At 36.1% G+C, this 12,965-nt stretch overlaps 1 protein-coding gene across 1 annotated transcript in view; it reads left to right on the top strand.

Moving 5' to 3' along the window:
- CNTLN (centlein) overlaps window positions 1-12,252 on the top strand; it is a 427,627-nt gene extending 415,375 nt beyond the window's left edge. The window contains exon 27 of the mRNA XM_044677223.1: window positions 12,149-12,252. Coding sequence (XP_044533158.1) covers window positions 12,149-12,250 — 102 coding nt within the window. The 3' untranslated portion in view covers window positions 12,251-12,252. The remainder of the gene's footprint in view (window positions 1-12,148) is intronic.
- Window positions 12,253-12,965: the final 713 nt, after the last annotated feature.

Genomic DNA, 12,965 nt, shown 5'->3' with positions numbered 1-12,965 from the left:
AAATTGTGCCTTCTATGCCTTACAATCATGGATGTCATATGCAAGATATCCCTCAAACATCTGCACACATCATTTATGTTTTACCTTTATAGAGAATGCATTTTTACAGAGCCAAAAAAATTTTTTAATATAAGACATAAAATTGAGATTTTGGCAGTGGTATAGTGGTACCCACAGGTAGGCATCTGCAGGTGTTTACATGAAAGAGGCCATTGAAAATCTGTGCAAAATAAGGAAGCTTTCTTCAGCAACAGAATTTAACCTTTGTAAACTGTGGGAGAGACAGGGATATTTTAAGAGAGCAGTGTAAAGAAAGGTAAATGTCCATTCGTGTAATAAATGTTCTAATTAAATTTGGTTTCCATGAACTATGCTACTCTTGCTCACTTCTCCCTCTGGCAGGAACTGGGGAGATCATTTTAGTCTAGAATGAAAGGGACAACACTTCTTACTATTGTTTTATGTGAGAGTCAAATAATTTACTAGGCTCCTACTATGTGCCAGGCACTGTGCTAAGAACTGGGGACTCCCCAAAAATGCAATAGCAAAAAGCGTCTATTTTCAAGTATTTCTCCAACCTATATTTCCCAGCCAACAAAAGGAACCATGATCTGAGTTGGAGCTAGCAGCAGCTTATGGGCAGTGTTTTTTTTGCTCCCTGTTTGTCTTCCACTAGAGAACTTTTGTTAGAGAATCTTAAAAATTCATCTTTGCTGATTTTTCAGGTCTTTGGGTTAAGGGAAACACCTCTAAAATCTAGAAACATAGTAGAAAGGAAGCGATTCTACCTCTGCTTGGTCAACAATAAGAGACATCTATGGGAAGGAGCTCAGCTGGAAAATCTGCTTCAGAACCATCCTGGCCCCTCTAGGAGTCCTTATCCTCCTCTTGGCCTCGTTTATCTCTCACATGAGACTCAGAGGATTCCTGAGATGATGGGAAAGGCGCTTCCCCCAACATCATTTGCCCTTCTTAGAGAGTTGACTGCCTGCTGGTTTCAGACATCGGTCCTATCCCCCCTGACTTGCCACCTTGAAGATTCTCTTGTTGAAGCCCGATTTGTGGCTTCTTTGATTTTGAACTGGCATTTTCTGGCTTCTTTAAAATACTTGGCTCTCTTAGTATGCATTTTCACCAGTCGGTCAATCAGAATTAGCTGTGAAGGGACGCCAGTCCCAGCTGGCGAGGAGGAATTGGTGCCAGCTGACAGCATCAGAAGGGAAGAGAAACAAGCGGCGTCCAATGCAAGGCCCCAAATCAAAGAAATGGAAAACTTGTACCAGTGGAGAGAGGAACTGTAGGCTGGGCTGCAGGATTCAGGAAAGCTGGAGAGTGAAGCTTTGGGTCTCTGCCACGTTAACTGGCTTTTTTTGGAAGTCGACAAACAATAAGCACACAGAGCTTTCTTTTATTTTCTACATCTTTTAGTCAGTATAAAATAACAAAGATACAGTTGTTTTTTATTATCATCCATGAAAGCCTAATGACTCCCATAAAGATTTTGTGTATGCATACGGTATTGTTTGGTATTAATAAAGTCCAGCATTCTTTCCATGCATTTGGTATCTTTTCCTCCTTTCAGATACCTTTCCTATTGACAGCCTCACAGTGGTGAATCCTCTAACATGAATCTCTTGTCAGTTGGCATATTAGATCAAGTGCCAGGCCTGGAGTCAGGAAGTTTCTCTTTCCTGAGTTCAAATCACAACTCAGACACTTATCTGTGTGACTTTGAGCAAGTCACTCAAACCTATTTGCCTCATTTTTTTCATATATAAATGGAGCTGGAGAAGGAAATGGAATACTCTGGTATCTTTGCAAGGAAAAACCTCAAAAGGAGTCACAAAGACTTAGATATGATTAAAGTGACTGAACAACAGTGTCTGAGGCACATAAAAGCCATCGCAGAAACACTGGCAATTTGGAACATGGCACTGAACTGATCAACAAAACAGAAACTTAAAAAAACTAACAAATATTGATGAAATATTCAAAATGTATTTTTTAAAATATTAAAAAATTTTTATTTTTTAGAAAAGTTATCATGGTTACATGATTCATGTTCTTACTTTCCCTTTCACCCCCCCCGGCATGCCCCCCCCCCATAGTTTTAACATGTGTCATTGATCAAGACTTATTTCCAAACTGTTGATAGTTGCATAGGTGTGGTAGTTTCAGGTCTACATCCCCAATCATGTCTGCCTCAACCCATGTGTTCAAGCAGTTGGTTTTCTTCTGTGTTTCCTCTCCTGTAGTTCTTCCTCTGAATGTGGGTAGGGTTCTTTTCCATAAGTCCCTCAGAATTGTCCTGGGTCATTGCATTGCTGCTAGTACAGAAGTCTATTACATTCTATTTTACCACAGTGTATTGGTCTCTGTGTACAATGTTCTTTTTGCTCTGCTTCTTTCACTCTGCATCAATTCCTGGAGGTCTTTTCAGTTCACATGGAATTCCTCCAGTTTATTATTCCTTTCAGCGCAATAATATTCCATCACCAGCATATACCACAGTTTGTTCAGCCATTCCCCAATAGAAGGACATACCCTCGTTTTTCAGTTTTTTGCCACCAGAAAAATCGTGGTTATAAATATTTTCGTACAAGTCTTTTTATCTATGATCTCTTTGGGGTACAGACCCAACAGTGGTATGGCTGGATCAAAGGGCAGGCAATCTTTTATAGTCCTTTGAGCGTAATTCCAAATTGCCATCCAGAATGGTTGGATAGTTCACAACTCCACCAGCAATGCATCAAAGTCCCAATTTGGCCACATCCCCTCCAACATTCATTACTCTCCCCTACTATCATTTTAGCCAATCTGCTAAGTGTGAGGTGATACCTCAGTCTTGTTTTGATTTGCATTTCTCTAATTGTTAGAGATTTAGAGCACTTTCTCATGTGTTTATTGATACTTTGATTTCTTTACCTGAAAATTGCCTATTCATGTCCCTTGCCCATTTATCAATTGGGGAATGGCTTGATTTTTTATACAATTGATTTAACTCCTTATATATTTGAGTAATTAGACCCCTGTCAGAGTTTTTTGTTATAAAGATTTTTCCCCAATTTGTTGTTTCCCTTCTGATTTTGGTTGCATTGTTTTTGTTTGTACAAAAGTTTTTAAATTTAGTATAATCAATCATCCCATTCACATCAGAGTTATAATTATCAGTTGTGTATTCCTCAACATTTTGGTTCTCTTAGTTCTACCCCTTCTTCTTAGGCTATTTCCTTTTAAACCAGTGATTTGTTTTAAACAAGTAACCCTTATCCCCTCCCTTGATTTACTACCCTTTCTACCCCCTCCCTTGTTATTCCCCTCTTTTTATTTTTAAGGCCTAATGAATTCCCTCTCCCTTCTCCTCCCCTCCCTTTTTTGACCTCCCCACTCCTCTGCTCCCCTCGGTTTATCCCTTTGACTTTCTCAGTAGGATTAGATAGAGTTCTATATCTCAATGGATATAGCTACTCTTCCCTCTCAGGGTTAATTCCACTGAGAGTAAGGTTTACATATTACCTCTTAATGTTCTCTTCCTCTCCTTCTTATAATAGTATTCATCCCCTCCCCTTCCCATGCCCTTTTTGTGTGTAATAGAATATCCTATTTTTCTTATTCATTCAAGTTTCTCTTGGTGTCCTCTACTATTCACCCCACTCTTTCCTACCCACCCCCTTATCATTTTAGACCATTTAGTACTCCAGCCTCTCCCTGTGAATAATTCTTCTAATTACTATAATAGTGGATACTATAATAGTGAATAGAGTTCACTACAGAGAATTACACATAACATTTCTCCATATAGGAATACAAATAATTAGATCTTATTGAAGCCCTTAAAGAGGCAACTTTAAAAATAAGTTTTCTTTCTTTCCCCTCTGTTTCTTATTTACCTTTTCATGTTTCTCTTGATTTTTTGTGGTTGGATATTGAACTTTCCATTTAGTCCTGGTCTTTTCTGTGCAAATACTTGGAAATCTTCTATCTTGTTGAATGCCCATACTTTCCCCTGGAAGTATATAGTTTTGATGGGTAGGTGATCCTTGGTTGTAGACCCAGTTCTCTTGCCTTTCTGAATATCATATACCAAGCCTTGCGGTCTTGTAGTGTGGAGGCTGCCAGATCCTGTGTGATCCTGATTGGTGCTCCTTGATATCTGAATTGTCTCTTTCTGGCTTCTTGTAAAAGTTTTTCTTTTACTTGGGAGCTCTTGAATTTGGCTTTTATGTTCCTGGGGGTTGTCTTTTCAGGGTCTAGTGTAGAGGGTGATCTATGCATACTTTCAATGTCTATAATGCCTTCTTGTAGAACTTCAGGGCAATTTTGCTGAATAATTTCCTTTAGTATGGAGTCCAAATTTCTATTAATTTCTGCTTTTTCAGGAAGACCAATGATTCTCAAATTATCTCTTCTAGACCTGTTTTCTTGATCTGTCAGTTTCTCAGTGAGATATTTCATGTTTCCTTCTATTTTATCAGTCTTTTGACTTTGCTTTATTTGTTCTTGTTGTCTTGAGAGATCATTGGCTTCTACTTGCCCAATTCTTGTCCTTAGAGACTGGTTTTCTGCTATATTCTTTTGATTTTCCTTTTCAATTTGGTCTATCCTGTTTTCCAGCTGTTTGATTTTGGTCTCCAATTTGCTTATTAATTATTTTGATTTGGGGGCATCTTTCTAATTGCCCAATTCTAGCTTTAGAGACTGGTTTTCAGCTATAATCTTTTGGTTTTCCTTTTGAATCTGGTCTGTTTGGTTCTTCAAGGCTTCCAGCTGTAGTGCAAAATGGTGCATGTCAGCCCTGCAAAGCCTTACTGGAGAGTTTCTGACAGTTGGAAAAGGGTTTAGAATCCTGAGTTTAGACAGTTGACCCTGGGACTTGCTGAGAGTGGGAGGGTCAACTGAGCTCTGTTCTTTAGACTGAAAACCTGGCCTATATTCTGCAGCTTTTCTCTTAAAATTTATTAGCTTAAATATTTCCTTTAGATCTCCCTAACCTCCCTTATTCCCAGTCATCATTTTCCCTTCCTAAATTTCTTGGGGTTTTGAAAGGAGGGTGGATCTTCGGGTTTAGCTTTCAAACTTGGTAGATATAGTTTCCCTGTAGTCAAATAGGGCTTACCCTTGTTACAGATTATCTCTTGAATCATTGTATCCAACTTTCCTAATCCTATAGGCTACAAAAACCCTTTGGGGTGTTAGGCAGGTCCTATCTCAGTCTCATATTCCTGTCTCCCTCCCCACCTGAAGCTTTCCCATGGTGGCTGTTAGAGTTACCTTGTACCCCTCCATCCCTTCCAATCAACCCTAAAAATCAATAAACCCAGTTTGTCAAGTAATTAAACCTTTGGCTAGTTCATTAGTTGATTGATAAGAGAGAGGGAGAAGGGGAGAAAGGAATAACATTGTTCCTGGGTCATGAAGGAAATTGGAGGTGTCCATTTTGGAGGAAGTGCAATCTTAATACTTCCTCTGAACTATTCCTTTGTTAACCTGAGAAACTGACTAGCAGCCCTCTAGTCAGTTTCAAGGCACTCTTGGCTGGTCCTAACCTTTGTCTGTAGAAGTGTCCTTCCTACTTAAAGGGCTCAGTCTGTTTCCCTTTAGTGTCTCTGTCTCAAAACTGTGTCACAGTCTGTGTCTCTCAGGCTGTAGCTGTCTGCCCTTACGACTCTTTATACCTCTGTGTTTATATTCCTAAACTCAGGCATTCCCTTACTTCTCCTACCACCTCAATCTACCACCTTCACCATTGTATCTTCATTTTCTATTTACTGCCTTAGGGATCCACAAACCCCTATCCACAGTACTTTATCCCTATTCACACTACCTTTAGTCCTTTACCTGCCTTATCCCCTATTGCAACCTTATCTTGCCTTAATCTCCCTATTACCTCTAGCCTATTTCCATATTACAACCACCTTACTACCCCTAGCCTAATCCCCTTATTACATCTGCCTAAATTCCCTTATTACACAGCTGGTCATTTCTGGTCTTCAATTTGCTTATCAATTCATTTGATTTCTGAGCCTCACTTTCTTTTTTTTCTGCTTTTTAAAAACATTTATTAATATTTATTTTTTAGAAAAGTTAACATGGTTACATAATTCGTGCTCTTTCCCCTTCACCCCCCAAACTCTCCCCCCCATGGCTGATGCGTATTTCCACTGGTTTTAACATGTGTCCTTGATCAAGACCTATTTCCAAATTGTTGATAGTTGCATTGGTGTGGTAGTTTCGAGTCTACATCCCCAATCATGTCCGCCTCAACCCATGTGTTCAAGCAGTTGTTTTTCTTCTGTTTCCACTCCTGTAGTTCTTCCTCTGAATGTGGGTAGCATTCTTTTCCATAAATCCCTCAGAATGAGCCTCACTTTCTAATTGCAAAATTCTGCCTTTTAAACTGTTATTTTCTTGCCAGTTCTCTATCATCTTTCTCATAATCTCAGATTTGAACTCTTCAATAGCTTGTGACCAGTTTTCATTTTGGGGGGTAAGGTTTGGATATGATTACTTGTTTGTTCTCCTCTGCTGTTTGCTCTGTTATCTGGATTTTTTCTGTGTAAAAGTTGTCAAGTCTTAAAGATTTCTTCTTGATCTTTCTCTTCTGGGGTTCTTGTCTCTGGCTTGCTATTGTTAGCCCGGCACCCTCTCAGCTTTATCCTCACGCCCAGGGTCTGTCTGCATTCTTTGGGCTCCTGAGGTCTCAGGTCTAGTAGTTCTCACAGTCAAACCTACTGGTGGTCCTCTTGCTTGTTCCTCTGCCCGAAGCTCCTTTAACAGTCTCAGGGTGCTGCTTCTACAGTCGTGCACCCCTCTGCACTGGGTCTCCACTCAAGGTTCACGCCTGCGCCCAGGATAGGTGTCTGCAGCTGCAACCATGCCTGCACTCAGGATCTGTGTTTAAAGTCTGAGAGTTCTTTAGCCTCTTGGGGTCTTAAGTCTTGCTGCTCTTAGGAACAGGCCCTAGTGGTCCCAGGTAGCTGTCAAGGACTTAATGGATGCCCCAAGCTTGCTCTAGCTCTTGTGCGCTGGCTTTGGCATTGTAGGTGGTGTGTGTGGGGGGAGAGGGTTGCTCAGCTTGTGTTTTAGTAGAGCTATTTCACCCCTTTATAGCATGGAAATGCCCCAATTCCACGTACCTTCAATGCTGTGCCCTGTTGTGGGATCCCTTAATTCGCCTGGATTTGTTTTTATGTCCCCTTGAGGAGTCCTATATGTTTCGGTTAAGAGAGGTTAAGCATCTGCTTTTTAGTCTGCCGCCATCTTAACCTGGAAGCTCAAAATGTATTTTTAAAAAGGAAAGTAGCAGATCAAGTTGCCAAAAAACTTTAAAGGCCTGGAAAAAATACACAAAGAATTCTTGGGAACTGAATGACAATGATATGCCAGCAAAACTAAGACTAAACAGGAAATGGTTGATTATCTTTGAAATATAAAATACACAAATTAGCAAAACAAGGAGTATTAAATAATCTTGAGGAAACAAAACAAGGATTTACAAATTAATTCTACCAAATATTTAATCCCAATTTTTATACTACAAATGCCTTTCTCAATAATTTTTTTAAACCCTTAACTTCCATCTTAGAGTTAATACTGTGTATTGGTTCCAAGGCAGAAGAGCAGTAAGGGCCGGGCAATAGAGATTAAGTGACTTTCCCAGGTCACACAGCTAAGAAGTATCTAAGGCCAGATTGAACCCAGAAATTACGATCTTTAGGCCTGGTTCTCAATTCCCCCCTCAAAAATACATAATTAAAGAACTCTGCAAAATTCCTGTCAAGAAAGAAATGTCCTAATACCAAAAGCAGGAAAAAAGAAAGCAAAGTAAGTTATAGGCCAATATCATTAATAAATATCAAAGCAAAAAGTTGAAATAAAAGTTTATGATGGGCACTCCCTTAGTTTTCAGTTCTCTCTGTAAAAAGAGCTACTATAAATATTTTTATGCTTGTGGGTCATTTTCCTTTTTCTTTGATTTCTTTGAGACACAAGCCTAGTAATGGTGTCACTGGGTCAAAGGATATGTACAATTTATTAACTTTTTGGGAATACCTCAAACTGATTTCCAAAGTGACAGAACAGATTCACGGGACATAGTACACAGAAACAGTATATTAATTTGCCTATTTTTCCCCAGTTTCACCAACATTTGTTATTTTCCTTTATTAACAAAGTCACCATTCTAACATGTCTGAGGTAGAACCACCCAGTTGTTTTAATTGTCATGTCTCTATTAATGATTTGGAACAATTTTTTTCCTTATGACTATTTCTTATCTTAGATGTCTTCTTTTGAGAATATCCTTTTTATATTCTTGGATCATTTATTACTTGAATAATAAAAATTTATTCTTACAAAGTTGAATCATTTTCTAGATCTTGGAAATTAGCCTGTTAATAGAAAAATATGCCACAAAGATTTTTTTCCCCCAGTTAACTGTTTTCCTTCTAATCCTAGCTGCATTGGTTTTGTTTGTTGCAAACATGGCTGGGTGGCATAGTGGAGAGAGTGTTGGTCCTGGAGTTAGGGAGATCTGAATCCAAATACTTAATATTATAAATCCAGATGCTTAATAGCTATATTAACTATATGAATAGCTATATACCTGTAAAATGAGCTGGAAAAGGAAATGGCAAACCACCTCAATATCTTTGCCAAGAAAACCCCCAAAATAGGGCCACAAAGAGTTGGACAGAACTAAAATGACTGAACAACAACAATCAAACGTATCTATTTTATCTACCAGGATCCACTATGTTCCTTATTTAGTAATAAATTCTTCCCCTATCCATAGATCTGAAAATTAATTTCTTCCTTGCTCCTCTGGTTTGTTTATGATGTGACCTTTTCTTTTTGTCATCTATCAATTTGGAGTTTATTTTGATACATGGTATTGCTGTAAACTTAATTTCAGCCAAACTACTTTCCAGTTTTCCCAGTAGTTTTATCTAATAAGGCATCCCCTGTACCTTGAGTCTGAGTTTATCAAACAACAGACAAGTTGTTTATTTGCTTCTGTATGTTATCTCCTCAATCTCTTCTTTGGCTTAAGCTCTTTATTCCTTAACCAGTGCTAAATTGTTTTGATGATTATTACTTTCTAGTACAGTTTAAGGTCTGCTTTTGTTAGGCTCCTTATCTAATTTTTCTTTCATTATTTCCCTTGAAATTCTTGACCATAACAGATGAATTCTGTTATTATTTTTCTAGCACTTTTCTAGCACATAATCTTTGGCAGTTTGATTGATTGTTATTGTACTGAATAAATTCATCTAGGTGGTAGTGTTATTTTTGTGCTATTGGTTTGGTCTACTCATGAACAATTAATGTTTTCTCCAGTTACTCTGATAAGCATTTATTTCCATCAACATTTTGTGTAGTTATTATCATGTAATTCCTGTGTGTGTCTTGGTAGATAGACTATCAAGTATTTTATGTGCTACATAGTTATTTTAAATGAAATTTCTGTTCTATTATTTATTTACATTTGTTTTTGTTGTTATGGTCCTAAATGCTAATAATGTATATGATCTTAGTTTATATTTTGCTCCTTTGCTAAAATTATAATTTCAAATAATTTTAGTTGGCTCTCTAGAGTTGGCTCTTTAGAATAAAGCATTATAACACTAACAAAGAGTGATAATTTTGTTTCCTTTTTGACTATGCTTATTCCTTTCATTTTCTTTTCATAAGTATTTGTTGCTAGAATTTCTAGCATGAAGGACATCCTAGTCTAACCTTATTTTGAAAGGCCTCTAATTTATCCTTATATATTTAGTTTTAGATAAGTTCTACTCACTATTTTAAGGAGAGATTAATTTATTTACTTTTCAAAGTGTTTTAAATAGAAATAGTTGTGTATTCTCAAAATCTTTTTTCTGCATATATCAATACAATCACATGATTTGGGCTGTTTTTGTTGTTAATGTGGATCATTTTACTAATATTGAACTCTTTATGAACATTGATATAAACCCAACTTCGTAGTGGTATATATAATCTTTGATATGTTTCTATAAATTCTTTGATGATATTTTATTTTTAAAATTTTGCATCAATGTTAATTAAGGAAATTGGCCTACAGTTTACTTTTTCGTTATAGCTCTCCCTGCTTTAATTATCAAGACCATTTTTGTATAATTCAATTGGATCAATTTAATACTTATAAACAGTTTGAAAACTATGTAATTCTTAATATTCCAAATACATATACTTAGGGTTAGCTTTTTTCCATAAAAATTATAATTCTAAATTTTATGATAGGAAATAATGTACTTTAAAGAAAATGTATCACATTTTTCATGTCAATAATGTACATTTTATTTTAATGGAAATTATAGAAGCAATATAATTCATTTCTAAATTCAATGAGGAATTAACCTTAATACCTTTGGAATGTTTGTGATAAACAGTATGAAAATAAGTTTAAAGAATGCTTGAATATTTTTATAATATCATTCTCTCGTGTTATTTTATACTCATTTTACCCTTATTAATTGAAACATGTAAAATGTCATCCATCAAATCAAGAAACTTTTTTAACTCTACAGTGAAGCAAATTATGAAGACTAGAACAGATAAACATATATAACTAATTAATTTGGAACAGATGCTACTATTACATTATCTAGTGAAATATAAGGAAAGTTTCTAATTAAAATAGCATCAGAAAAATTAAATCTCCAGATTTTATAGTGAACCTCAGTCAAAAGTTGTATTTATGTTTTATATTTCATCTGCTCAGAAAAGTGCTTTCATCCTAACTTGTATATTACTAAACCTTAGGAGTATAGGGAGAACATTGTATAAAGTAAAGCCATTCATGCCATATTGTGGAAGCATTAGATATGTAAAAACTAAATCCTACTCCTATTTCATTAACTCCCTAAAAAACTGAGCAAATCATCTTTTGCTTTAGCTTTCCTGAATGAGAAATGTTGATCACTCTGGTCCTAAGCTATCTTTTAAGGAAACAAGACTACATGTATCAGCGTGGTAAGTGGTCTAGTAGCAAGAGTCTGAGGGCCTGGGCGTTACTATTTCCCAACCTCCTCCTGGCTTTTTAGGTACTCTGTCTTCCCAGCTGTCAAAGGAACAGGGTGAACTACATGATGCTCAATCACTTGCAGATCTAAATTCTCTGGACTTCCCTTGTTTCTATCCCTGATACTCCTTAATGGAATGTTTTGTTGGACACAGCCTGTATCGGTTCAGAAAAAGACTACTGGACAAACTAGAGCACCAAATGTATAACCATGCATTTCTCTAGAAGCTTTAACATTTGCATAGATTGTACCAACTCATTATTTCCTCGGTAGTAAGTTTTAGAGAATAGAGAGGAAGGAAAAGCTTCTGTATCCTAAAAAGAATCATATCCTCTGGCCATTGAGAAGAACAAGAGAGTTCCTGAGAGGAGGGGAAGGGAAGGAAACTGCAGGAGAATTTTCTAAATCAGTCTTGGTGGGACTAGAAGTTCTTTAAACAGCTCATAAGGCAGAGGGAACATAATTTTGCTTAATGTTTAAAAAGCTATATAAATTACAAAGCCCAGCAAAATGTTACTCTTCAGTATATAAACAGCAGCATGCAACATGTCTATTATACTTTGATATGCCAAACAAACTTTTCTAACATCCTAATCAATGGATATAGTTTCCTCATTTTTTTACGCTAAAGTTTCACTGTTCAACTGTTGAGATATTTCCCTATAACACAGGGAAGTGTATTGATAGTTCTCTCTCCTTCTTTTATGAGTGATGAACTAACAGTACTACTTTCACAGGCCTGTGGGCCCTAGAGATGACTATAACCTGTTATCGATCAGTTGATTGAAGATAAATGGCAAAGCTCCTTGTATTGCAGATTACATCATTAACATGGTCAGTAAACCATGAATTGTTCAATAAGGCGTTTATCTTTTTTCATTTTACTTCTGCTCTTTTATCATTTTTATTATTAAGGACAAAATTACCCGCACTAACAAGAAAAATCAGTTTTAAAGAGATCAGAGAAAGGTAAAGTAATATGTGCAAAGTTGTCAAAAATAACAGAATGAAATCTGATGGCTTGATGATATTTTGTTTGTTTTTTTAACTGAAGGAAATATAGAATTTTGACAATCATTTTTCTTTCTCTGTTTCTCTTGCAGTATCCATTTGCTACATGTTTATTAGAAGCAATAATGGAAAAATTTAACGAGAAGAAGAAACTCTTTGAAGAATATGTTAAATCCATAAAAACTGCTGGATGATATTACAAGGGACTGTTTTTCAAAAATACAAAAAAGTTTTTTAACGTGATAGGATTGGAAAAACATGAATTGTAAGCGAATACAGTAACTATCCCAAGTATCAATAGTCATGTTCAATATAAAAAATAAGTCTCTGAAACTAATTAATTGTCAAACAAGTGAAATTAATTAGGTGCATAACCATTTAAAAGGAAATAGTGTAGCATTTTATTGTTGAATACAAATATTGCCACAAATCAAAGCAAACTTAAATGATTTTCCTTTCAATGCATTAGAAGTTAAAACAAGCTGAGAACACACAAATTGACTTAAGTATACAAAGGATACAGTAGATACTAAGGAACTATAATGTTGACATTTTAGAAAGAAAAAATACTGAGAATATTTTTTTCTCTTAACAAGGCTGTCTTCCTTAGAAGTTAGTGGAGATTTTGCACTGTAAACAAAAACAAAATGAAGCATCATAAGTTAAAGATAAGCTTTTAATAAAGTAATAAATAGTATGGTCCATTTGTATTTGTTCTTATTGAATCATGTAGGAAATACTTTATCCTAGAAATATTTTGCAAAAATAAAAATATCCATTGTGTTGTTTTTGTTTTTGTTTTTTGCGAAAATTTTATGTGGTCATATAAATTAGTATGGGACCACAGGCCCAGGATGTAAAAGGCCTACTAAAGTCAAGTTGTGGACCAATAAGTATTTTAAAGAAAAA

The sequence above is a fragment of the Gracilinanus agilis genome, chromosome 1, assembly GCF_016433145.1.
Source record: "Gracilinanus agilis isolate LMUSP501 chromosome 1, AgileGrace, whole genome shotgun sequence".
NCBI lineage: Eukaryota > Metazoa > Chordata > Mammalia > Didelphimorphia > Didelphidae > Gracilinanus > Gracilinanus agilis.
This window is presented reverse-complemented; position numbering and strand designations above follow the sequence as displayed.